Here is a 26,558-nt window from a genome sequence, read left to right as displayed (position 1 = left end):
GATGATGTACTGGACCAGTGATGTGAAAGTTGAGTCCCAGTGTTGAAGAGGAGAGCCTGTAGGCGAGACAGGATGCGATGGATCCCCGCCTCCTCTGAGCAGGGCTGGTACTGCTACTTTAACGTCGTCTTCCTCCGTCTGGCAGAACAAATAATCAGAAGCACATGTTAAAGTATGAGTGCATTAGCATCCATGCAAGAGTGCACTCGTTATAACCCTGAATCACCGTACACATACTTCAGCTGATCCTTTAAATCTAAACAATAGGACGTGGAAAATGTATTGTTCCTGGTTGACTGCCCTTTCTGTGATAACTGTGTGAGGAGTTGGAAGTTTATTGGTCACTTACAAACTCTCTTATCGGTTTTTACTTTCTGTTTATTGTATTTTCAAATGCAGGGACTTGCAGTTAGTTAGAAGAGCTGACAGTTTACAATGTTTTGTACGATGGACGAAATATTCAGAACTTTTACAAAGTAAAATACCAACAAAACAATCTTTGGATTTATTTTACTTTGAAAATATTTTGATGATGATACTCTGATGTATATATTTACATCCTGATGTTGATGCTTTTACTTTATTTGTTTTATTATTTGTATCATTTTTCCACCACTGGTTGTTGTTAAAAGATATATTCAAAGTCCTGCTTTCAAAATCATACTGACGTATTTTCCACAGAATATACTGAGAGTAAAAGTACTTGTTCTGTAGTTTAGTCACAGGTTTGTTACATAAATGTATTCATTTTATTTATTTCTCTTTGCTTTCTGTGTAATGATTCTTTGGTGGAACTGCAAACAAGTCAAATACATATAGGAAAACGGTTTTTGCAAGAGGTCAAAGTCCAAAAGGGAACCACTGGTTTCATTTTTAACAATGCCTTTTATTTGATTAGTTTATCATCTCAAATTCCATAATTCAAAAACAGATGGTACCACTTTAAACAGCATGATAGATGCGTCCTCACCACAACAGGCCTCTCCCCCTCCTCTCCTTCCTCCTCCGTCCCTCCGTGGCTGAGATGGAAGGCCGAGTAGACAGTTGTGTCACAGGTCGGTTTGGACAGGGAGGCGAACGCCTGTCCCCCGGGCAGAGTGTGGCACAGTGAGCGCAGCAGCGGCCCCGCAGAGGCTCCCTGAGGAGGCGTCTGTCTGTAGAAGCAGCGGCTGCAGAGGCTGAAGTCTGGCTCCGTGTTGTCCTCAGCTGCAAGAGACAGGCCCGGGCCCAGCACCGCCAGCAGCCACCACAGCCGCAGCAGCTGCACTGACAGCAGCAGGACACAGCATGGTGGTGGTGAGCTCAGCAAATCCCCCCTCTCTCTCCCTCACACACTAACACAGAGCAAGAGGGAGAGGCTTATCAATTATCCAGTGGTTTCCGTATATAGATGGAAACGATAAGGTTGGCAGCTGACGGCTTGTTGTTTTCTCACTCCCTCCTGCTTCTCTCCTCCAGTCAGTGTCCAACCATGTCTGCCTTCTTTTAAAGTCAGCCGTACTGTGACCGTGGATCTGTATTGCAGGCACAATCTTGCTTACTCCTTCATTTCCCTTTCCCTGACAACCTCGCCCCCTCCGTCAGTTCCACCCTCTTCCACTCTGCCTCTGGCTGTATAGTACCTCCACTTCACCCCTCCCTCTCAAGTGCTCTATGGATACACCTTCAACTCCCATCGCTATTAAGTACACAACCAAAGCACACGCCCATCAGAAGCTGCCAATTACCTGTAAGTCTACATTCCTAAACAATGGTCGTCGTACGAGCCGAGTCCCACGAACACTGAGGTTGTCCATTATTCTTGGCAAAGCACATTCCTGAAAGTGATTCAGTGTAAAGTGGAATAGCTGCTATGAAATGCTTCCATATCAAGCAGGACTTCTCACTAGAGGTCCGGGGAAAATGTGAGCAACTGAGCTCTAAATTTAACATCCTCATTAATGCTTAATCCTGACAGTGACAGTCACGGGTCGTTGTCTCTCCCAGAGTCCAGCGATTCTTCCCTCCCCAGACTAAACACACTCCCTTTTTATGCTTTGCAGATTGCAGCTTGATATCAGAAACTTTCCTGTTGCGACACGACGTTGGCACCGACTCCTTTACAAAATCGTCAAGTGGCAAAAAGAGCAGTTTGTGTGTAATCAGTGCACGAGTGAGACACAGACACATATCCAGCTCTCCTTTTGACTTCTACAACGGGTTCAAACATGAGGCACACGTAGCCCTGGGCTTTAATAAGAGCGGTATCATCATATAAAACATGTGCAATAACAAACATGGTGCTTACATTCTGTATTCATAGCTTCAGTGCAGTGTAGTAGTCGGTACACAGTTACTGCACACAGTAAGTATTCACAGTGAGTGACTGGAACTGTGGAATGACGGGGTTTAGACAGGTTTTAGGGTGTGATGCTTCGGGTTGGGCATCAAGTCTTTCTATACAACACTACGTCTAACATGCTGTCAACTGTGAATAAAAACCCGACACACACTTTAAACTTTGTGTCATCTGAAATGACAACATTTGACATTTTATTCTCCGACACACACACACACACACACACACACACACACACACACACACACACACACACACACACACACACACACACACACACACACACACACACACACACACACACACACACACACACACACACACAGTGATTGGTGCAAACATCTCAACATGAAGCTTTTTGACATTGTGTTTTAAAAAAATGAACATAGTAGAAATGACAGAACTGCCTGTAAGTAGCGAAGACGTAACATCTGAAACATCTGTATCACACGGAGACAGCTTTAATGGAGTTCAGTATTTATGCAGAACAAGTAAACAAAAGCTCTTTGTGCAGGACACGCCTCGTCTCAGTCCATTGTTACACTGCAGGCAGCTCGAAACGGTTTAAAAAGTAAAGTATCCTATCGTCCCAGGGGCACTGGACTTTTCTTAAAAGCTTACAAAACTATTACTTTTTCACAGATGTAATTCTTAACATAATATCTGGGAGACATTGTTTGACAGTGATACTGCAATTAAGCTAAAGTCCACACACACACACACACACACGCACACGCACACGCACACGCACACACACTTCGTTGCTTATAAATAAATCTAAAACACACACGCTCAGGCTCACTCATTAGGGATGTCAATGACTAGTTCAGCCTCGTCTCCCTCCCCTCTGTCTTCGTCTCCTCTGTCGCTGTCTCCATCGCTCTCTCCCTCCTCCTCAGCTGCGTCTCCACTTAGCATCTGTCTGGGAACCCAGCTGAAGGGGCTGCTGGCAGCCGGAGGGGCCGCAGGGGCTGATGGGTAATTAGCTGCCATTGGGGCAACAACCTGAGAGGAATTCAAAATAGAGCAGAAAATGGATGAAGATATGACGAAGGGATGAGGGATGACACAGCACTATATGAATCATTTCTGTGAAGTGTTAAACTTAGTGCGGACTGAATGTTTCCACATCAGTGTCCTGGAGCTGAATTATTACAGGTTATATTAAAGTTGAGTACTTTATTCATCAAAACCTGTTGATATTGTGCAACAAGGTACAAATAACCAATAGCCTCTTGGATTCTCTAATGAGAAGATAAAATAAATATACTTCCTTGTTTTAATGCATATATTCTTGTGACCAAGAAAGCAGTATATCTGCATTATTATTATTATTATTATTAACATCTTATTTCCCCTGTCCTCTCTCACCTTCCCCGTTGTGTCTCTCTTGTTTTTAGGCGTCTTTGTTTTTCTCTCTTTCTTCATTCGTTCAGCTGGAGGAGCCAAATACTCCGGTGGGAAGGGCAACTGCCCAACACACACGCAGGCCCCAAATTGCCAAATAAACACAGGAACACACACACATGCACACAGGCAATTTACAAGACAGACACACACACAAAAACACAAAACAAAAAAAAAAAACACAGAAGAATGAACAATGCAAGGACAGTGAAGCCTTTACAAGCATCACATAAAGAAGTATGAATAAAGTGACACGATCAAATGATATAAACAATGCCAAATCATAACAGGATTATGTTTGCTGATGAGCAGAGGGCAGCGGCAGCAGGTGACTGTTGCTGACCGATGGAAACTCACAGTGTTGAGGTAGGGTCCAGAGCCGGACGACTGCAGGGGGTTTACACCCGGACGGGACAGCAGGGAGAGGTGAGGGGAGGAGGATGAAGGAAGACACGCCCCAGGACTACTTCTTCGCCTGAAAAGGGTTTATGAGAAGTTAAGAGAAGCTCCGCGTGGCAGCAAGATCAGTCACAGCGCGAAACGTTTAGTCCACAGTGGACTTCAACTCACTTCTTTGCTCCGTCTCGTTCTCTTTCCCTCTCCCTGGGACCTTCTCCTTCACTGTTTTCTGAAGAAACTGTTGCATCTGAATCTGGAACAGAAGACAAGAAAACATTAAATCCCCATACAGTCGATTGGTTATACAGTTACAGTTGTAAACGCTCGATGCTTTTAGGAGAGTTTTAAACTACCTGAGGAGTCTTCATCTACCCTCTCGTACTGTAGCAGTCGGTCCAGAAGGAAGCTAGAAAACAATGAGTGATATTATGTTCTGCACACACACAGGCGGATCATGCTCATATATTGTTTTGTTGTCCAGAATGAGTTTCTTCAATAGGCTCAATATTACATAAGAAGTCCCTTGATCGCCCACCTTCTACTACGACCGGACTAAATGATTGTATGTCGTTAGAAAAAGGTGAAATATGCTCCCACGTGCATCAGGTCTTTGAAATAAGCACCTTGAGCATCTATGTATTTACCTTTTGTTTGTGTCTTGTTTATTTAATTTAGGTTTTTTTTTTCTTCTGTCTCTTTCTGCTGCGGTGTTGCTCTATAATTATATATATAAAGTAAATAATAAAACTGGTTCCCAATCACAAATATGAGAGAAATAAAATGTGACCTCACCTTTTGTCCCTGGAAACTTTGAGAAGTTTCCTCTGTGATCTCCTCAGCTCCTCCTGAAAGCATTCCTGTTCCTGGGGTGATGAGACATGTGCATTAGTAAAACACTGACACGTGATCGTTACAGACTGACTGTTCACACTCACAATATCTGTACCCACATAAACAAGAAACTTTAATTTGCGTTTGAGATTTTTGTATTTCCGCTTGTAGTCAACCTCGACGTCCGCTTGGCCGTTCATGTCTGAAATAAAACATGCAAATAATGAAACGATTAACTCTACCATCCGCTAACAGGTGTGTTTATAAAGTGGCGGTAAGTTTAGCAACACAGACAGCTCGTGAAGCGACGTCACAAGGTACTGTATGCTAAGCTAAAAGTTAGCTTACTTAGCTAGCTCGCTAAATATACAGAGCTGCTGATCTCACAGACCTCTGAAAATATACAACAAGATGTATTTCAAATGTGCAAACATGCTTTTGAGTAATTGCAAGGCTTTTTTTTTTATTATTGAAGCCCGTTAGTACCTCTTGCTTGAGTCTGTCTGTGCGACATGCTCTTGTTTACGTTCGTGACGTCGTTTCTTCTTCTTCTGTGGATTTAACGGCAGTTTACAAGCAGACTTCAGGCGCGTTACCGCCACCTTCCGCTTCTCACGGGGACCGGATATTAAATCATAACCATTATATATTATATTATATATTTTTCAGTTATTTTATTAATCCTGTCCCTATAATCAGGATCTGGTTTATTGGAAGATAATTTTTCACTTACAAGGGATTGCTTTGGTGTATTGGTGCATAACATAAACATAGTAAGATAAATAAATATAGAATAGAATAAAAGAAAATTACAATAAAAAATATGAAAATATACTGTAAAAATATGTACAATATCTGAATTTAAATGAAAGAGCGGTGCAGTTTTTAGAAGTGGTAGTTTTGTGAAGAAATGTGCAACAGTTTGTTGTTCTATTTTCACTGTACGTTCATTTTACAGCACAGGTTATATATTTATTTGAACATATACTGGGAGAAGTGCTTACTTAGCATGAACTGAAAAAGCTGTCCCACTTCCCCTCTCTCTGAATTATTGAGCTGGAAAATTCATATATGTCTATTGTGGTGATTGTGTGCATTGCTCAGCCTCTGGACAACATTTTCATTCTGGTGGTATTGACCCTTTACTGACACAATAACTAGGTTTTGGAGCGTTAATGAAATGTTTTGGGTGAGTTACTATTTCCAGACATGCAATGTAGTTTTGATGTCTAATAAAATTGCACTTACAGTTTAGAGAATGTTAACACGAGTGAGAAAAATTGTAATAACCTCCAAGTCCTCAGCAGATCTTTTGGCAACCCAGCCAAAGCTTGATGTTTGTCCTCTTGTTACTCCAGCACCACTTTAGTGAAGTGTTGCTCTTCATGTCCTGTCAGGTTACCAGGACCATCAGCTGCTTTACTTCTGATATCTAGTGGCATCTCTCGCCTGGACTTGCAGGGCTGGGATGGGGTTGATTTTACTGTCTCAGAGTCTGTGCTTATATCTTATTCAGCACAGCTTTTATTTTAAATGTTTTATTTAGTTATTTTTTAATTTTCTTTAATTATTTTATATATTTTTAATTTTTTTTAAATCTTTGTTATTATTTATTTATTTATATATATATATATATAAATATTTGAATACAGAATAATTTAATTTAATTTAACGCCTTTTTTTTCTTTTTGGTGTAATTTAATACAAACCAGTCTCATTTCTTATTATTTTATTCTATATATTTATATTATATATTATCTAGCAGTAATACCGTAATGCATAATTCTGCATGTCAATTTAAAAAGTCGAATTTACATGCTGCAAACATGCGATTATTAGGTGTCAGGAATGTAAAAATAAATACATTTTGAATCCTACAACAGAAACTAAAACATTAAGTTAAAATGTAATAGCCAACACTGATTTATAGCTGCTTTGATTCTCAGTCAAGGCTTCCGTGTCTTCCCGCAGTGGGTCTTTGTGTTTTGTCAAATCCTCCTGTCAGTGCCCCCCTCCACCTGCCGCATACTGTAGTGCACTGAGTTGCAGCTCGACCCCAGCTCAGCACAGTCACTTGCCAAGACCCAGTGCCATGAATTATAGATGATGAACATTTGCAGAGATGAGTAATGCTGCCTCAGTGCACACACACACACACACACACACAGTCAGACCCCCTTGTGTGTCGAGTGTGATGGGGGAAGACATGCAGACAAAAGGAAAGAGGTAAAGATATAAAAAGTTTAGACTTGGTTGATAAAGAAACAGAAGAGAAGGTTTTTATTTACTCCTTCAGGGGAAAAGAGCAGAAATGCTGACTGCACGACTGACCCCCCCTCTTAGACAATATGAAACCCAGCAGGGATAACTAAGCAGCATCCTTTAATGCAACTAAAGCAAACACTGTGATATCTCATAGTTGCCGCACAGGATCCTCTCACACTTCCAGACATTCAGAGAGCCACCTTGCTAAAATAAACACGCATCGTCTACCTTCCAAAAGAAACTGTCGATATGAAACACAATATCTGCCTCTCAACACCGACAGATTCTTCTTTGATTCCAAAGATGCTGGCAGACAGAAATAGACTCTTCTGTGTCTGCTGCCATAAATCGCTGCTGCCAGCTAAACAGAGAGCCCCCCCCCCCCCCTGGCAGCTAAAGTCATCTGCCTCCCCTCCACCTCTCTCTGCTTTACTCTTAATGGATCCATATATTCTCAAGTCCGGCTGTGGACACTGATCTGTGCTTGTCAATACATTTCCTCCTGTTCATTGTCTGCTTGGATGTGTGTCCTTGTTGCTTTGTTAGATGTAGTCTGTTCTCATTGTGCTGGCATGTGTGTTTTACCCCCTCTCTCTTTCTCTCCCTCGCTGTCTCGCCGTGTCCTCCAGTCTGTCCCTCCCTCTTACTCCGTCCATCACTAATATTGCACTTTGCTCAAGAGTTTCCTCGATTTCTATAGTGTCCACCTGGCAGTTACTGGAATGAACCGAAACCACAACAAAGACGCCAACAACAACTGCAATAAAAGCCTTCTCTGTGATCAGAAGGTAAGCTCCATGTGTTCACCTGCTGCCGAGTACAGAGCACACGCCGTCTCTCAATGTGACTGGATTTATTTCAGAAACTCGTTTAATCAGTAACGTTTCTGTACCTTGTGTGCTTTTTCTCCAATTCTCTGTCTCCTGTGTGTGTGTGTGTGTGTGTGTGTGTGTGTGTGTGTGTGTGTGTGTGTGTGTGTGTGTGTGTGTGTGTGTGTGTGTGTGTGTGTGTGTGTGTGTGTGTGTGTGTGTTACAGGAAAAGCTTATCCAGGCTATTAAAAGAATCAAGCACGAGGTAGACGAGTGCAGGGAAGCAGAGAGAGAGACATACATAGAGTCGGTGGAAGTAGAGGTACTGTTGTTGCATTATTAATCCTTATCTTCTCCTAACTGCTTTAACCAAAAACTACATTCATAACAATTGTGTTGAAGCCAGTTTTGAAAATGATTATCCATATCGTCATATTCACACACTTGATTTGCAGTCAAACGCACGATAATCATCATTTCAGAACTGTTTCGATGACCTGGAACGAGAACTCCGAGCAGAGTTTCAGAACCTCCATCGCTTCCTGGATGAGGAGGAATATAAAGATCTGGAGCGACTGAGGAGGGAGAAGCAGAAACAAGTGAAGCAGCTGAAGCTAAGAGAGAAGAAAATATCAGCACAAGGGAGAGACCTGGAGGGAGCGATCACGGTGCTCAACAGCAAACTGGCAGAAGAGGACGGTCCTAAACTGCTCAAAGTGAGGAAGGAGAAGAAATGAACACACAGAGAGGAAATCTTATTATTAGCTTGAGCATATTGTAATTATTCAAAGGTGGAGAATAGTTTGGCAGGGCCACACATGGGTTATCCAGGGTCACTGTGAGCATTCCCCTCGGCCTGTCGAGCCACTCGTGACTCCCGTCTATAATTGCTCCTCCCGTCAGAGCTGCTGGGAAACAATGTGACTGTGCAGGTTTACATCAAGAGCTGCAGGTCTGCGCCTCCTCATCGGCACTCATTTGATTAATTATAGACATTGATTGGCTAAACAGTCGACTTTCCAGGTTTTGAAAGTCAAAATCAATTTCTCATTTACAAGTGAGAAGGACAAAAGGAAGTGGACACATTAGTCAGCAATAAGAAATGAGTCGGGCGGCGGCCTCAGCTTGTGATGATGGAACATTATTATGTTCACCAACTGTCCTGAAAATGTTTCTCTCATTGCAGGAAATTCAAGATCTCGTAAAAAGGCAGGTTTCCTCAACCTAACTGTTTGTTTTCTTCTCCCCTGTTTCTCCACATCTCATTAATCGTGTGTGTGTGTGTGTGTGTGTGTGTGTGTGCATGCTTGGCATTTCCTCTCATTTCTGCACATCAATCCATCTCCATAAACCTCACTGTGGTGTCGTTGTTGTACCATTCACCACCCAGTCCTCCCCTCTTCCCAATTTTGTCTAAGCAGGTCTCAGGTCAGCTTCGTTCCTCCAGCGCAGGTGGACACTGAGGTGCGCTCCGGACAGTTCGTGGGACCCATACAGTACAGGATATGGAAGCACATGAAAAGCTGCCTTTACCCAAGTGTGTTCGCACGTCGTTAGATACAACACGTGTGAAACAACGAGAACACTCCTCTTACGTAATCTCTATTTGCCTCCAGATATTACACCAATGACCATTGACCCGGACACCGCCCACCCTAACCTGTCCCTGTCGCAGTCTTGCACCTCAGTGTGGTTTGAGGAGGATAAGAACACGAAGGACTGCCCGGCCAACCCGCAACGGTTCCGCTATTACTACTGTGTGCTCGGCCATCAGAGCTTCACCACGGGACGACACTACTGGGAGGTGGAGGTGGGACGTAAGACGGCGTGGAAGTTGGGCGTGGCTCGAGGAGATGTCCCGAGAGGGGAGATGGATGCCACTGGCACTTCCAGAGGCATCTGGACTCTGGCCCTGAAGAGCGGATCTGTCCTGGCCTGCACCGACCCAGAGCCCACCAAGGTCAACGTATCTGTCGGTCTTGTCCGCATCGGTATGTTCTTAGACTGTGAAAAGGAAGAGGTGTCTTTCTATAACGCTGTTACGATGGCGCCAATCTACACCTTCTCCATGGGAACAGTCGAGGTTCCTCTGCTGCCCTTCTACAACCCGTGTGACGCAGATGACGGGAAGAACGTGGCAGCAATTAAGATCTTTAACCCGTCGGTCTGATGAGGGGCTGCAGGGATTGTTTGTTTAGTATTGTAGGATTCTTACACTAATGTCCATGTCATGTTGGACAAAACAAGCCATTTGATGACATTTTGGGACATTTCTTCTCTATTTTCTGACATTTTATAGACTGAATATACTTATAAACTTATAAAATGATGAATTATTGACAGATGTATTGTTCGTTGCAGCTCTAACTACATACTGTACCTACATCTTGCTGAGAAACTGTTGCAAATAGAACATGTAATGCTAAAATACTGTATATATAAAAACATGGCTGCTACTGTAACCACACCTTTTCTTTTCTGTTTTGAACGCTCGTCTTCTTTTACTGTGATTACTTTAAAGTTTGAGGAGAATAAATGGGCTGAAACATGATGCATCTTGGACTGACGTGTTTGTAAAAGAGGAAAGCAAAGCAGGGGGAAGGTTGTCATCTGCTGCCGGCTGCAGCTTCAGGGTCCACAGCAAGTGTTAACAGCATTATGATGTTACCTCTGGGCTGTTTATAAATATCTCTGTTGTGCCTGCTTAGCTGTGATGTGTCCTGGCGAGGATATGGAAGCTGGTATTAGTGGCACGTGGGGGCCTGAGGGGTGCGAAAGTGGCGCGTGACACTCAGAAAGAATGATGGCTGACATTGAGTGAGACGACTCGCAGACATGCAATAGACAGCTGTCTGAAGACCAAACTGTCCTGCTGCTCAGAGAACGGGAAGAACAAAGACAACAGGACAGCAAATGTCATAATCACTTGTTTATTCTTAGTATTCATTTAGACATGAAATAAAGAAAAAGAAAATATTTTCTTTACAAAACATCTGTGAAGTGTTGTGCAAAAAGGGAGTACAGGGAGAACATGTGGGATGTCACACCACACCCCCAGAACAACAGAAGTAAACAGAGAAGATCAGGGCAGAGACGACTCACGTAGTGCAACAAGTGCCAGTGGTAGTAAAAGTAGTGGTTTCTATCAGAGGCGGGTGTAACACCACAATCCCTCTGGCACCACGTCGATGTAATAACCTTAATCCCACGAGACGGAGCCTCCTTTGAGATGCTGGTAACGTGTAAACCAAAGTCCTGCTCCTCTCACATCCCTACTCACTCTGGCTGGAGCGGCTCGGTATTACAATCACTGACAATATACTGTACAGTAGTGGTGGTGCACGGAAATGCTTTATTAATCTCTCATCGCTCACCACAACATAAAGCTGATGGTTACCCACACCAAGCGTTCATCTGCTGCTATCATGAAGTCGCTCACGTGCTCCTCACCGCCCCAGACTTGATTAATGGAAAACAGCCTCACTTACAAACGGAGATGCTACTTAGAATCACGTTCGTATTTTATTTTACAATATCTCCAAACATTAGCATATGCTAGGTGAGCCTTTGTTCAGTCGGGTGTGCAAACAGCTTTCGTGAACACCCTACCTACTAAGAAAAAAGGTGCCATTAGGAGTGTCGGCAAAAATGACAGAATACAGGCCAACTATACGTTTGAGGCACTAAACAAAGAGTCACTCAAATATCTCAAAGTTACAATATCTTTTACAATGTGGCTTTAAACACATTCACACTCATGACTCAAACACAGTTTTCTTCACGTTGCGAGATGAACAAAGCAGGCACACGAACACCTCGCTCACAACAGACGGAGAAGCACACACAAAGTACAGTCGTGTGTCGATCTGTACAAACTGGCTATGCATAGATTCAGCACGCAGGAGAAACACTCAGAAATCATCCACACTCATACACGTGTGCGTCATCGGCGTACAGAAACACAGAATCCCCGAACGCACAATGATGGCAACATTAAAACATCTCTCCTCTGGTCACACACACACGATAAAAGCCTGTTTTTCATGTCGTGGTCATGCTGCATTCGATGCTTTAAGTGACGCAGGTTAAACGTTTTAATACATCGTGTAAATACTGAGAGATGCTGTGAGCGTCGTCAGGTTAGCACGGCGATAACAGCAGATCATCGATCGAAACAGATCCGATATAAGTCTTGATGGATCTTTACAATATTTGGTTCTTACATTAGTTCAAGACGTTAGTGAGTATTAGTGTATATAGTATATAGTACTGTAAGTGTATATATTTTATATTCTGAATTTAAGGTTGGTGAGAAAGTTTAAATTAGTTTTCTTCTTTATTATTAAGTATAATACAACAACCATTCTATACACGAGAAACATTCGGCCTTTAGGGGTTAAACCGGCGTACACATGCAATATTTACAAGGCTGAAATGTGTGTGTCTGTGTGTGTATGTGTGTGTGTAAAGACAAAACTGTGGTTCCTTCACAGATCCAGGAGAGAAATGAGGCTTATCAAGTGTTTGACCTTCGTCCATGCGTAACACATCTGACGTGGGATCCTATGTGACGCTTCAACATCGAGGCCCCTTAATTTATTAGTTTATTTATCCTATTTACTGATCTTAGTATCAAATCTGACATCTAAACCTACCTCGTCATGCGGTTCTTTAAAATGCGTTCGGCCTGATATTAATTTACTCGTAAGAAAAAATCTATTCGTCAGGAAAGCTACCGAGAAACGTTCTTACATTTCACTTGTGCTTCTGTTTTTTGTAGATTTCTCGTGCACAGAACCTGGACTGTCACTGTTTAATATGAGGCAGATATGCGTTTAGTGAAATGTATCTGCACCCCTCCTCTGTACCATACAGGAGTTTAACTTTGTGCTGACTAAACATCCACGTAGATGATGCTGTGGCATTCATAAAGGCCTCATTAAACATGCAAGGACCAAAGACACAGGAGCTACTCTGTCACTTCCAACACAGCCTAATACTTCAGAGGAAACATCTAGTTTGAATTTGAAATAAATAATAAGTCATAATTCTTTGTTCTTAAAGGGACAGTTCATCCCAAAGCCCCTCGTGTTTTTTTTATCAATCTAGATAGTTTTGCTGTGAGTTGCTGAGTGATGGACAACATAAAGGAACTAGACGGCACTCGGCTTGTGGTGCTCAAAGCGCCAAGACCTTGTTGTGAGCAAGTTTCAAGTAGGAACTATTTTCTTTCTCCCGAACTAGACACGCACACGGAATCCCAGTGCAGGAGGAAGCGTGCATCTGGGTAAAACAATGATGAGTAGACGCACGCTTCCTCCTGCACTGTGATACGGTAGAAGATGTTTTATTCCTACATTCGACATCTCTACAGAAGATGTCTCCAGCACCGGGCAACACACAGCAACACAATCTGGACGGATGAATGCACTGCAGGTAAGTTGTTTGAGGGGGAACTGTCCCTTTAAGTGGTTGAACATAAAGGTAGAGTGAAAGAAAGATCAGGGAAGGACAGAAAAGAAACACGCAAAGCCTGTTCTAACTATTTGCCCTCACCAGACGCTGTCCTCCAGTACGCCACCTTTAGAACCCGGTGGTCCTATTAAGTGCCAGAGTTGATGCTGGCATGAGTTTGCTATTAAACTGTAAGAATAATGGGCTTTTTATAGAGCCACAGGGAAATCCAGATCAAAGGCAGTAAAGTGGTGGACGCGGACTTCAGGGATCAGTCCGCAAAACACATTTTAATCATCGGCGATATCCACCGGGAGTCAGAATCTCTATCTCAGACACTATAAATAGTAGCGTTAGTATTATTAGTTCTTGAGTAAAAGGTTATTTTGTTCTATATGCGATAACGTATTGCAGTTGTTACTGAAGCGTACGACATCCTCTCTAAAGAATGTCACCACACGCTTCTGTAGGTCTGACATGACACTGAAAGCTGCATGCATTTAATCCACATGCTGATAGAGGAACAAGCGCTTTAGACGGGAGATATTCTAGATTGAATGAAATGTTGTAAACCTTTATGTCTACCTCATTGTGTTAGAAAAGACCTCATGTGGAGTTGTATTTGAAAATTAATTTGCGCTAGCCGCTTTTGTTATGTGAAGTTACTTCTGAATAAGAAAGTCTCAAAGGTTATGTGTTAGTTTGTGAGTGAGATACCTTTATTAAAGTAATATTGTGTTCAGGCATTAGACAAGTTCAACCGAAGTCCTCGCCCCAGTTCCAGTGGTTCCTTCATTATTTGGTAGGAGGTGTTCGATTGTCTACAGTGGTGGTAGATGGAGAAGATCTGAGGGGCTTCTCTTGGATTGTTGCAGGGGCAGTTCTCAGGTGGTGGTGGTGGTGGTTGAATCCTCAGCCACGGCGCCGTCTTTGCCGGCACCGCTAGATTTCGGCTCCACTTCTGGGGTTTTAGGCGGAGCTGCTTTTGGGGCTCCGATAATATCGGCGTGATCTGGGCTCGTTTTGGAATCCGGACCTGGCTCAGGCGTGCCGTTGGTAATGGGTTCTGGTGTGGTTGGCTTTGGAGACTCGGGTGTGGGAGTCAGGGCACTTTTCCTTTCAGGTGTTGGAGTGGTGGCTTTAGCAGCAGGTGATTTAGGCTCCAGGCTCGGGCTGGGTGCGGGCTTTGGATCAGCTGGACTCAGACCAGCCTTGGGCTCGGGGCTCGAGGCTGGGCTGAGCTTAACATCGGCTGGTTTGGGCACGTCCAGCGTCGCTTCCACAGGCTGATCGGGGGTTTTCTTGGTCTCGGGTTCTGGGTGGGATTTAGTTTCAGCTACTGGACTGGACTTAATTTCCAAAGCTGGTGGAGCGCTTGGCTTGGACTCAGCAGCGGCAGCAGGCGGTGGACTTGGTTTGGTTTCAGAGGCAACGGAGATGCTAACAGCCACAGAGTCGAGGTTCTGATCGGGGGCATCGGTGTCAGTGTCCAGTGGGAGGGCAGTGTTGAATCCGACGCCAGAGTCACTGGTGTCTAGGTTACCGACCCCAACCTCCTTAGAGGAAACCTCCAGACCCTGAGTTCAAACAGACAACAAGGTGAAGTTTATTTGTTTGTCGCGCCCTTCAACAACAACAACGCATTTTTAAAGTTGCAGAAGACATAAAAAGAGGTTAAGACCAAACAGACACAAGGCAATATAAAGGGATATAAATAGGATTTTAAAAGAGTAACTTAAAATGGAAGGTAATAATAAGAGAGAACTGAATAAAACAGGTCCCAGCTCAGCTACAGGGCAGTGCAGGATAGTCCAAAATGAAATGTAATAAGAGGAAGTGGCAAAGGAACGGAGATCTGGAGCACATCGCAGATCTTCTGGGAGTTTGTTCCAGATGTGACTGAACGCTGCTTCTCTACTGTAGTTTTGACTCGGGACGGTAAGCAGGCCAGTCCCAGAAGACCTGAGAGGTGCGGACGGTTCATAACATAGCAGCAGATCCAAAATCTATTTTGGTTCTAAACCAATTCATCGCTTTATAAACCAACAGCAATATTATAAAAGGAATTCTCTGTCACAGAGGAAGCCACTGCAAAGACCTGAGACCTGGACTGATGCGATCCACTTTCTCGACGTTAGGACTCTAGCAGCAGCGCTCTGAATAAGCTGCAGCTGTCTGAACGCAGAAAACAGTATACAAATTGAAATATTATTAAAAAATCTCAAAGACTCAGTTTGAAGAAATGAATATTAAGCGTCCTTACTTTGATGTCCACCTCAGTGCTCTGAGATTTCTCTGTATTGTCGGCCTGCGAATGTTTGGAGTCCTCACTGAGTTTGGTGATGTTCTTCACCACCTGTGAAGAAGCACAGACAGACAATAATCAGGATACAGGACAGTAACTAAGTACATTTACTCTTGATACACTTGATATTATTACAGGTTAACATAAAACTTTATTGATCCTGTGGTGAATCACAAGCTACACGGCAGTAAATATAATAATAAAAACACCTTTAACATCTGCAACATTAAAGTAATGAACACATTAATGCATCAATAATTATAATTCAATAATATACTGCATATTATTCTGAAATGGTCCGTTGCACAGAATGTGTACTTTTACTTTTGGTACTTTAAGTACATAAAAAATAAAGAAAATTGCAGTACTTTACTTGTAACAGTGTGGTATTACTACTTTACTGAAGTACACTACTGCAGGACAGACATCTTCCTCCTCATCATCATCATCACATTGTCAGATGTACATTTGTCCCTCCAACCTGTCTGAAGGCCTCTCCCTCTTCCTCTTTGTCTGATTTATGGGCGATCTTCTCCAGGGCAGCACCCCTCTTCGCCCTCTTCTTCACTTTGATCAGGCAGGACAGCAGACAAACCAGCAGAAGGAAAACCAGCAGACCCAACATGGCGATGATGGCCACGTACAGTGACTCCAGCTTGTAGGCTGCAGGGAGGCGGGAAAGAGAACAGAAGTGGGAGAGTAAATAATTCAACTGACCTTTCATTGACGTGTCAGTGGTTCTCAACCTGCGCCCCCCATCAAATAAATCACAAGTCACTTTTCACATTGAACAGCTGCTCGTTATTAAATAAACTACACGCTTATGTTATTTATCTAATTTATGAGCACGTTTCAGTGTCTACTGCACACGTGTCAAACTCAAGGCCAATTAGGTACAATTATATCCGGCCCGAGAGAACATATCATATGTCTGTAATCACCGGCCCGGCGGTTTTGGTAATTAAATCAATGCATGGCACAACCACGGGGAAATAAAGTGGTGCTGATGTTAGCTCTGCTGCTACGAGCAGCTCGTCTGCTGCTGGTCCAAGTCCCGACCAGAGCGGTAGTGTTTTACGATTCATTCCGATTAGTTTTAACAATTGGAAAAATTGTTCTAATGTTCTAATTATTGTTATTATTTATTGTAATTATTGTTATTATATATTGTAATTATATTTATAATTTATTGTAATTAATTATTGTAATTATTGTTATTATATATTGTAATTATATTTATAATTTATTGTAATTATTTATTGTAATTATTGTAATTATTTATTGTAATTATTGTTTTAAAATAAAATATGTGAACACTTAAATATATATAAATACATAAATATGACTCTTAACTCTTGTAAATCTGTAACCACGTCAACAACACAGCGTTCAAGGTGTGTCCTTGGAAAAACATTGGGGGGGGCGCCGCTGCTTTTATTTTTATTTTTTCAAGCAGCACTTTATCGCTCAGCAAAATAAAAGTCTAAAGTTGCCTGAACACTGGTCAGAATCAATTCAGAATTTGGTTTATTGCCAAGTAAATTTACACATACAAGGAATTTGTCTCGCCCTTTTTCTCAAATCTCAGATTTAACAACAGAATAGCCTTAAAACCAACGCCCCCCCAAAAACACACAAACGCCCCCCAAAAACGCATAAACGCCCCCCTTTCCGAAATAGTGCTTCCAGCGCCACCCTAAGTTCTCTGACCGCCCCTTTGCTTACGTTGTAGTTGCAGGTGGATGGTGGACACAGGGAACCCCAGGATGTCAGTAATTTGGAACTGGCCGATATCTGCACTCTTGACCTGATCCAGAAAAACCCACGAGCCCTCCATAGAGAGACGGTCCTCGAAACCCAGCTCCGCTCGGGCCTAGAAAAGACAGACATTTATACACGTAACTTAAAAAGACTTGACAATATAACATGAATGATGCAATAGAGAGAATAACATAAACACCAACCATAGCCGTTTGTAAAAGACTTAAACTTTGGCACACAATGGAAAAAAGGTGCATTACGCTGAATTAAATATCCATTAGCAGCTTTTGTCAGACGTAAAACTGTCCTTGCCTTAAGCACTAGCCCTTAAGAAAACTGCAAAATCAATAGATAGTCTTGAAAAAGAGATGAATGATGGTGCTGTTTAAAGAGTTTCAAAGGTTTCCCCAGGAAATTATTTGGCTAAGGTGGTAAGCCCTCAAGATCTCATTTCATCTCATCTCACAATCTAGTTCATAGATGTCAATGAATATCACATGATGTATTATGATGTATTTGCAGTGTGAAATACAGCCTCTCGTGTTATTCCCTAAAGGTTAATGTCATATTTCATAAAAATATGCATTTACAGTAATATTCAAAAGAATTATAACATTTTTAAATGATTTTTTTCTATATCTGCTGTAAAATACAGGGAGAAAATAATAACAACTAAAAAGAAATAAGTTCCAGTTACACTTGTAAATTCTCCCTTGTCCATCAGCAGATGGGGTGTGCGGTCCGACTCGGGGGTGTAGTAGAGGTGAACCAGGGAGCTGTTGATTATCAGGTGGATCTTCAGCGTTTTGCCGTGTGGCAAGGTCACAAAGTTTTGGTGCTCTGCGACACAGAGAGACAGAAAGGAAGCGGGAGGACATACGATAAATACACCGCAGCACTGTTTACAGGCCCATTGATCATCTAACATGCATTAGCTCGCTAGAGTCCATTAACGTCTGGGTCTTTAAAAAGCCATTATGGCCGCCGAGAGGAACGTAATAACCAGAGAGGAAACAACAACAACATCCTGATGGAAGGTGCCGGACGTTTAAAACAGGTCAAGCGTGTGAGGAGGAAAGATATATGATTCGCCTTCATTCTCTGCGCTCACCTTTGACGTTGAGACACATTTTCTTCTGGATATCACCTTCGGCATCCCGGACAGTGTAGCTACCTTCGTCTGCACCTGTGACAGCACTGAGGGTGACGTCGCGCTCGCTGACGCTGATGCGACCCTGGTAGCCGTCCCGGGACAACCCTGTGCTGGTCAGCAGCACCAGAGCAGGTCTGCAGTAGGAGGAAGTCAGAGAGGAGGAACTTTCCTTAACCTTTCTCATTGAGTCTGAGACGGTGCATGCATGTCATGGGAGGAGAATGACGTTACAGATTCTGTTGGGTTAGTGTCATTGTGCTGACTCTACCTAGATGTCTGGTTGGCCTCCACAGCACTGGGCCTGTACTCCAGGGTGATGGGAGGAGTCACCCCTACCAGCGGAATATTGTAGACGCTTCCATATTTAATGATCACTTCGTTGGCGCAATCTGTAAGGTAAAAGCAGCGTGATGAAGAGCTTGTTCTTCAGTAAAAGGAAGCAACAAGGTCATTTAAAGAGGTCGTATGAATCTGTTGCAGTGTAAATCCACGTCTGTCCAAAATGGCATCACTAGACGTTTGTGTAAAATTGTCAAAATTAGCATATGAATTCTTGAGTTATGGCCAAAAACATGTTTTGACCTTGACCTTTGTCGACCAAAATCTAATGAGTTCATCCTTGAGTCCAAGTGGATGTTTGCGCCAAATCTAGAGACATACAGACAACCAGCCGTGGCTAGAGGAGGAGAAAGGATGGAGAGGGGTGAAGGAGTGAGGAGGAGAGAGGAAGAGGGAATGGCCTGACAGATGTGACAAAAAGGGGGACAGATTGCAGAGAAAAGAGCACTGATCCAGAAATATCAGGACAGCTGAAATGAAAGGGTTGGGATACGAACAGAACAGAGGGAAAGGCAGCAAAGACAAGATAAAGACAGGAAAGCAGCAGGGAGGGAAGGAGAGAGGAGTGGGTTGGTGGTTAAAGAGCTGCATAATTACCGCCTGGCAGCTCCGGCATGCTCTCACACTTTCAGAACACACACACACACACACACACACACACACACACACGCACACACACACACACACACACACACACACACACACCTCTTCATTAACTCACAACACATTACTCCCTCCATATGGCACATCTTCCACATATTGCTACACTACAGTCGCCTTTATCCACGCTGGGTTTGAACCCACTCCCTCCTTCTCTCGTGTGTGTGTGTGTGTGTGTGTGTGTGTGTGTGTGTGTGTGTGTGTGTGTGTGTGTGTGTGTGTGTGTGTCAGTCAGAGAACAGAGTCAACACTGCTGCAACTTGTAACACTCTGAGGACAAACAGGATGTGTAACTGAGAGCATGATTAAAGATCGTGGCTTCGATGTCAGAGACTTTACTTTAAGCAACAAGTCAAAGTAGAATATTAAGAGTATAAAGTACTCAAGTAAAAGTAAATGCACTTTTGAAACGATATTGAATTTTGCTTTTGCCGCAGACAAACAAAAAGAGTGTGATGGACAGTTTTTCTTATCGACTCAACACTGAATTGAGTGAGTGAGAAGAAATGAGCAGCAGATTGATCAATAAGGAAATAACGTCTCACACACTCATCACCTCGGACTATAAGCGTAATGCGTTTGACGTCCTCCTCCTTCTGTAGGTTCCTGACGGTGTACACGCCCTCGTCTCCCTCGCCCACGGCGTCTATGATGAGGTGGCTGAGGTGACGGTTGAGCTTGGCTCGGCCGTTGACCACGATGCCGCCCCGCATCAGGAACACGTCGCCCGACCGTGGAGCAGAGCGGTTCCGAAAGTCGACCTCCAACGCGAGTGACGGCAGCATGATGTGGAAGTCCTCCCCGTGGAACAAGATCATGGTGTCCTCGTCAACTGGATCACACGAAGGACACATGAGCGTTGACGCATAAGGGCAAGAAGAGTTTAGCATTTATATTTGATGAGAGAGACGCCGGGACAATAAGTCTTACCTTTCACGGGCGCAGAAAGAGCTGCGAACACAGATACAAGAAAACACAAATCAAAAGAGGCGTCACTAATAATATGGCTCTTTTCATCGTTGGTTAAAGTACAGTGTTTCAGTTTCGTACAGTTTCTCACATATATTCTCACACGTATAATTAGCTGAAGATGGAACACTGACATTAGTGGAACAGCGTGACACACCTGTGGTGAGCAGGAAGCTCAACGCGATCACACTGGCTGTCGCCATCCTGGGCTGCTTGCTATGAGTCTAGAAAGACAACAGAAAGATGTACGTGTCAAACATAACAGGCAACATTATTTGATTGCCTTCAAATGTGTACACATATACGTCTTGTCCTGTCCTCGTGTATCCGGCAGCGAGGGAGTGATCGAGGCAGATATTGCTCAAAGCTGTTGCTTATTCACAGTAACACTGGTGTGTGACACCATCCCATGATGATATCACACGATGATGACTGACGCATCCACTGAGGCACAGACAGGGAACTTCACACACACGTGGAAACTGAACGTGTGGTTCTTTCATTTCGTTGCTTTGCATTCTTTGGAAGCAGGCAGTTTGTCTTTATACTCGTAGTTATTTCTGTCTTAATATCACCACCAAATTGTCATGAATTTGTTTACAGTTTTTTGAATGGAGGCGGATCTGTGCACCAAATATGATGAAGAGGAATCTGTTTATCGGTTCTATACCTGCTGACATATAAGCACACACACTCACACAGAGGTAAAAGGATCAAAATGATATCTTTGGTAGGAAGAGGAAGAGGAAAAGGAAGAGGAAGAGGAAGAGGTGTAAGCAGCCAATAAACTGGCACATTATTCTGAAGAGCTCCCTCTTTTAGTAAATGTCACTGGCAGTAATCTAAGCTTTAAAATGTTTAAACCTCTTGCTACAAAGATTCAAGAATCTCTTTCGCGGCATGAAAATACACTTTTGCTTAAAGAAGTCTTCAAACACGAAACGTCCAGAACCGGCCCAAACATGGCTTCCACACCATCGTTTCCACGAGCAGGTTTCTGAGAAGAATCCTGGTGAAGTGCGGCGCTGAGGGGGAGACTGATGATGTGCAGAGACATCAGAGGCAACAAAACCTGTGGTTTTCATTTTAAAAGCCCAGAAAACACCCGCAGTGCTCAGAGTGCAGCAGCAGCAGCAGCAGCAGTAGCAGCAGCAGCAGCAGCAGTAGCAGCAGCAGCAGCAGAGCAGCAGCAGCAGCAGCAGCAGAGCAGCAGCAGCAGCAGAGCAGCAGCAGCAGCAGCAGCAGAGCAGCAGCCTGCAGCAGCAGCAGCAGCCAGCAGCAGCAGCAGCAGCAGCAGAGCAGCAGCCAGCAGCAGCAGCCAGCAGCCAGCAGCAGCAGCCAGCAGCAGCAGCCAGCAGCAGCAGCAGCAGTAGCAGCAGTAGCAGCAGCAGCAGCAGCCAGCAGCAGCAGCCAGCAGCAGCAGCCAGCAGCAGCAGCAGCAGCAGCAGCAGCAGTAGCAGCTAAGCAGCAGCAGCAGCAGAGCAGCAGTAGCAGCAGCAGCCAGCAGCAGTAGCAGCAGCAGCAGCCAGCAGCAGTAGCAGCAGTAGCAGCAGCAGCAGCAGCCACCAGCAGCAGCAGCAGCAGCAGCAGCGAAGGTTATCTATACGCCACAAAAACATCCTATACATGTGAACGTATATAAAACCTCATTCAAATGTTATGAATACGCTTCATTATTCATGCAAAACTATTTAAACTTGCATAACCTTGAGTTCAGCTTTGTCTTTCCCTCTCTCGTCTTATCCTGTATGTGTTCTTTAAAGTGGATTAAGAGATCCATTAGGCTAAAGAATCACACAGAACATCTAAAAACAAAACCTCCCCGAGGAGACGATCTGTAGATAATCTTGCTGTCCCTGTAAATTCAATTTATTTATAATTGCTTGGAGGTTATTATTGAACTTTAGATATAAAAAAACAGCCTGCGGTGCAACTTTTGTGGAGAAAACCAATGGCAGTGTCTTTATAACTTAATAGCACACATGAACTGGATAAGAGGCAGAGTCATGAGGAGATGTATGTTGTTTAAAGGCCACACCAACAGGCATGTATGTCTTAAAGAGGCCCTTCCCTTTTAAGTGTATGTGCACGTTTACCATGGCCACCTGGCTTTGGATCACTGTCAAGGATTGTCTATTGATTATGTGCCTGATTTTAAACGCAGAATAATTCATGAATCTCGAGATAATTCAAATTCTAAACCCCATTGGGGTCGGAGTGACGACTTGGCTGACTTTCCAACAGGAAATGTCCAGAATGGGAAGCGCTGCGGAGCGAACACGTTTCCTACGCGACATTATGGCATCAAATCGTGATTAATTGCAACACTGAGGGGATTATGGTGATGTGAGCTGCCTCCTGCTACACCGAGGCGTCTGAGGCAATACATCAAGAGAGTTTGTGCAAAAGAGATTTTGCTGCAGTTTTCCTTTACAAAGCCCAGGAGGGGACTGGGAGGGAACACCTGCAGTGCTCACAGCCACACTTTGCAGCCGCTAATAAACATTCAGTGAAGATTAAAGTGCATAGTAGCACAGGAGACACCAGCACACATTATTCCTGATGAAAATGACAAAGCATTAAGTCATCGTCACACTGGGTCTAAGTCTATGTGTGCACTTTCTGTGTGTGTGTGTGTGTGTGTGTGTGTGTGTGTGTGTGTGTGTGTGTGTGTGTGTGTGTGTGTGTGTGTGTGTGTGTGTGTGTGTGTGTGTGTGATCTCAACAACAACAGCAGAGAGGACATTTTCTATTACTGCTTAATGGAAGTAATTAACATTTCATAGTCGTAATCTGACCAACAAAGTTGCTGTTTCACAGAAGTCCTCATAGAGCCCTCTGTACTGAGCCTGCCACACCACACTCTGGGCACAAAGCCCACAGGCCCACTGGACTTATTGTATCGGAAGTAAACTATGGAACAAAGCTGAGTCACACAAAAAACAGTGTCTCTTGTCGAACAAGCTTTGCGCCAGTCATCTCATATTACACTTGTCATTTTCTTCCCGCAGTCCCCAATGTTTCTGGACTGTTCTCCGGGGTTTGAACCCCTCACGCGAGGCCACTGCATGCACCCCTTGCACTGACGGTTGACCTTTGTAACCATCAGCACTTCATTACCACAGCGATCTAAGATGCAGGTTGGCTGTGAAGAAAGAGAAAAGTGAACCGTGTCCATCTGTTTGTCACAGCGGGAGGCCTTGTGGAGTCACCGCAGGCGATCTGGTGTTTCTACAGATCTGCGAGGCAAAGAAATGCAAAAGTCTTCTCGCCATTTTGAGCATTTGAGGCCGAAGCTATAAAAAAAAGAGGTCGCCTCACTGAGCACAAACATGCAGGCACATGAAAACACATGCAAGAAGCTATATCATAAGCTTATTCGCACACTGCCCTCTGGGCTGTTAACCATGGACACAGACAGATACGCCATCTGCTGTCTCTCCCCGACGCTTCCCTGACGCTTCACTCTCCCCTCTTTTCTTACATTGTCTCACTTCTCCATTCTCACATCTTAAAGTGTTACTTTCTACCACCATCACGACCCTGTTCAAGCCTCCCTGTCATCTTCCGCTGCCTCCCTGAACCTTTGAAGCCTCTGTTTGACAGCTGCATGTCATCTCTCGCTTTCTTTCCACCACATTTGGTCTTCTCGGTGACTCCTGTCAACCCGTACCCTCCGCTGCCGATCTCGGGGCATCTCTCTCATATCCCCTTTTTCTGTCTGGATCTCTCTCTCTCTCTCTCTCTCTCTCTCTCTCTCTCTCTATCTCTCTCTCTCTCTCTCTCTCTCTCTCTCTCTCTCTCTCTCTCTCTCTCTCTCTCTCTCTCTCTCTCTCTCTCTCTCTCTCTCTCTCGCTCTCTCTCGCTCTCTTTTATCATGTCTCTTTCATCCTCTCCTCCTCCTTATCTTATATAATGCAAGCCAGTGCATCCCACTCTGAAATCAAAGCCTGTGCCTGTGTTCCTTCTAACTCCAACCTCCCTACTTACTGGAAGGACAGACAGGTCTTTGTCCACTGGGTTTAAAGAGGCGGAAATGCCTTCAATGACTGCAGATGTGGGGACCCTACAAAGCCACCTCTGTGTCTTCTTACCCTTCATCATTTCTCTTTCATTTTCACTTTACTCTTTTTCTTTGCACAAGTGATGAGGAGAAGTGGCTCTACGTGGGGTCCCTCTGACGATGAGGAGGCACGCTAGAAGTGAGCTCAAAAACAAATGTACAGGCACACAGATGCACATAGTGAACACTCCTCTCACAGCGGCAGACATCTATAAATCATGAGGCATCTAAAAAAAATAGGATTGCTGCATCAAGAGGCACACTTGAAAATAGCTGAATGTTTACTTCAGGCGCACCAACAGAGATGGGGCTTCCCTACGCTGAAATGAGATGCAACTTATTCCACTCTGATTATCCCAAATGTCCAAACTGGTACCTTCTTCATCACTTCCATCACGTTTCAGACGAGCACAGTAGAAATCATCCTACATGTATCATTTCTTAAGGTTATCTAGGGGAGGACGCCTGTAGCAGCTGAAAACCTATTTTCCTTCAAAGCTGGCTGCAGTGAACTAAAGGGTAAGACATGTTTCCACCACATTGCATGCACCTGTCAGATTCATTAAAATCAGTGGACATGATGAGGGAGGAGCGGGGAGAGGGGTGGTGGAGCTGTGCACAGTATTGACAAACACACACGGACAAGAGCGCAGGAGATGTGGAGTTTGTTCATGGTAAAAGATGAGATTATAATGCAGCCATTGCGCTCCTGTGCCTCGGCCTTCATGCAGCTCTGGTCACAGTGTACGAGCCGCACACTGCAGGCGGAGACAACACAGCCAGAGAGCCTTCAGGCTGGAGCATCCTCACATAATGGATGCAGTTCAGCCTTTAGGTGGTAACTGCACACAACATATCTCCTATTGCACCAAAATGACTTCCTTATATGAAGAGGAGGCACCCTTAGGAGAATGGCATAAGACTATAACATATGATTTCCCTATGATGATAGTAGTAGTAGTGCTAATAATAGCTTTTTTTTTTCTTCAGGTTTTCAATTAAGGTGGACTAATGACCGGCATGTTTCAAATCAAGATGTCAACATAGGTTTAAGGCAGTAAGAGACAATTAACATCATCTTGCATCCTATAAAATAAATCTGCATTATATTTGAATAACACCAGGAGGCTGAGAAATAAAGCAAATTAACATAAAATATCCAATAATGGCGAAGCCGGCTCCATCCCGGGACTTGAGTCGGTACATACATCCACACCTTTCCTCACTGACAGTGGAATATGTTGGTGATGAACCTCTACAGCTTCATGTCTGATCAGTCACCTCCGGGCCGGGGTAGCCGATAAGCGCATCAACCAAAAAACTGCAGAATTTAACCCGTCGTGCACCAGTCAGACTCGGACACCTCCCGCACACACCCCGCACACATCCCGCACATGCATGTTAGAGGAGGAAAACACCGCTCTGCAGCTCACCTACCTTTAATTGGCCGCTCGCAGTCAGCAGAGATGTGCGGAGGTGAAAATCTGCGTGAACGTTGCGTGTTTTCTCCCTCGTCGTCTCCCTCTCTTCCAACCTCGCCCCCCTCAAGAGCAGCACTTCACGACTCCGGCTCAAAATTTGGAAGGTGTTCAGAATATGTCGGGCTCTGCCTCGCTCTCGGAGCCACTCGTCTCGTGTCGGGAATCACCGGCCACCCCTCGCCCCGCGAAGACACCTTCGGTCATCTGACAGTGATGAGGAGGGGTTTACTTAATGAGATGTTAAAACAGGCGCACCTCAGACTGCTGATTCAGCACAAACACACGTGTCCAATAACAAATTAAACCCAGACATTGTGTCCAGAA

The 26,558-nt window shown here is 44.0% G+C and overlaps 3 protein-coding genes across 8 annotated transcripts; 1 reads left to right on the top strand and 2 right to left on the bottom strand.

Moving 5' to 3' along the window:
• Positions 1-1,772: 1,772 nt before the first annotated feature.
• LOC115021360 (INO80 complex subunit E-like) lies at positions 1,773-5,588 on the bottom strand. Of its 2 annotated transcripts, XM_029451764.1 has the most exons (8): positions 5,462-5,588; positions 5,095-5,177; positions 4,937-5,007; positions 4,498-4,550; positions 4,316-4,397; positions 4,103-4,220; positions 3,710-3,808; positions 2,580-3,343 (listed from the first exon to the last, which is right to left on the bottom strand). In XM_029451764.1, exons 1-8 carry the CDS (start codon positions 5,487-5,489, stop codon positions 3,137-3,139), a joined length of 741 nt encoding a protein of 246 aa, XP_029307624.1. In that variant the 5' UTR covers positions 5,490-5,588; the 3' UTR covers positions 2,580-3,136. The 2 variants fall into 2 exon arrangements, with proteins under 2 accessions (XP_029307626.1, XP_029307624.1); XM_029451766.1 differs by lacking the exon at positions 3,710-3,808 and having other exon boundaries at positions 1,773-3,343.
• A 1,888-nt stretch (positions 5,589-7,476) lies between these two features.
• Positions 7,477-10,266, top strand: LOC115021386 (zinc-binding protein A33-like). The gene is made up of 6 exons (XM_029451815.1): positions 7,477-8,028; positions 8,277-8,372; positions 8,533-8,766; positions 9,237-9,259; positions 9,472-9,587; positions 9,667-10,266. The coding sequence occupies exons 1-6, from the start codon at positions 7,963-7,965 to the stop codon at positions 10,218-10,220; spliced, it is 1,089 nt and encodes a 362-aa protein (XP_029307675.1). The 5' UTR covers positions 7,477-7,962; the 3' UTR covers positions 10,221-10,266.
• Positions 10,267-10,964: 698 nt separating this feature from the next.
• On the bottom strand, positions 10,965-26,428 carry LOC115021615 (uncharacterized). Of its 5 annotated transcripts, none has more exons than XM_029452150.1 (11): positions 26,187-26,428; positions 20,849-20,915; positions 20,653-20,673; positions 20,279-20,554; positions 18,992-19,112; positions 18,682-18,857; positions 18,268-18,410; positions 17,535-17,682; positions 16,276-16,472; positions 15,768-15,860; positions 10,965-15,081 (listed from the first exon to the last, which is right to left on the bottom strand). In XM_029452150.1, exons 2-11 carry the CDS (start codon positions 20,892-20,894, stop codon positions 14,389-14,391), a joined length of 1,914 nt encoding a protein of 637 aa, XP_029308010.1. In that variant the 5' UTR covers positions 20,895-20,915; positions 26,187-26,428; the 3' UTR covers positions 10,965-14,388. The 5 variants fall into 5 exon arrangements, with proteins under 5 accessions (XP_029308010.1, XP_029308008.1, XP_029308013.1 ...); XM_029452148.1 differs by having other exon boundaries at positions 26,191-26,428; XM_029452153.1 differs by having other exon boundaries at positions 16,291-16,472; positions 26,191-26,428.
• Positions 26,429-26,558: the final 130 nt, after the last annotated feature.

Source organism: Cottoperca gobio, chromosome 16, assembly GCF_900634415.1.
Source record: "Cottoperca gobio chromosome 16, fCotGob3.1, whole genome shotgun sequence".
Lineage (NCBI taxonomy): Eukaryota > Metazoa > Chordata > Actinopteri > Perciformes > Bovichtidae > Cottoperca > Cottoperca gobio.
This window is presented reverse-complemented; position numbering and strand designations above follow the sequence as displayed.

Excerpts from the sequence above, each read along its gene's own strand:
- LOC115021360 (XM_029451764.1), bottom strand. The coding sequence starts at position 5,489 with ATGTCGCACAGACAGACTCAAGCAAGAG. Across the intron at positions 4,551-4,936 it reads AAAGTTTCCAGGGACAAAAG|CTTCCTTCTGGACCGACTGC; the intron begins GTGAGGTCACAT and ends ATTGTTTTCTAG. Across the intron at positions 4,221-4,315 it reads GAACGAGACGGAGCAAAGAA|GCGAAGAAGTAGTCCTGGGG; the intron begins GTGAGTTGAAGT and ends AACCCTTTTCAG.
- LOC115021386 (XM_029451815.1), top strand. The coding sequence starts at position 7,963 with ATGAACCGAAACCACAACAAAGACGCCAACAACAACTGCAATAAAAGC. Across the intron at positions 8,029-8,276 it reads GCCTTCTCTGTGATCAGAAG|GAAAAGCTTATCCAGGCTAT; the intron begins GTAAGCTCCATG and ends TGTGTGTTACAG. Across the intron at positions 8,373-8,532 it reads TAGAGTCGGTGGAAGTAGAG|AACTGTTTCGATGACCTGGA; the intron begins GTACTGTTGTTG and ends TCATCATTTCAG.
- LOC115021615 (XM_029452150.1), bottom strand. The coding sequence starts at position 20,894 with ATGGCGACAGCCAGTGTGATCGCGTTGAGCTTCCTGCTCACCACAG. Across the intron at positions 20,674-20,848 it reads GAGCTTCCTGCTCACCACAG|CTCTTTCTGCGCCCGTGAAA; the intron begins GTGTGTCACGCT and ends CTGTGTTCGCAG. Across the intron at positions 18,858-18,991 it reads GAGGCCAACCAGACATCTAG|ACCTGCTCTGGTGCTGCTGA; the intron begins GTAGAGTCAGCA and ends CTCCTACTGCAG.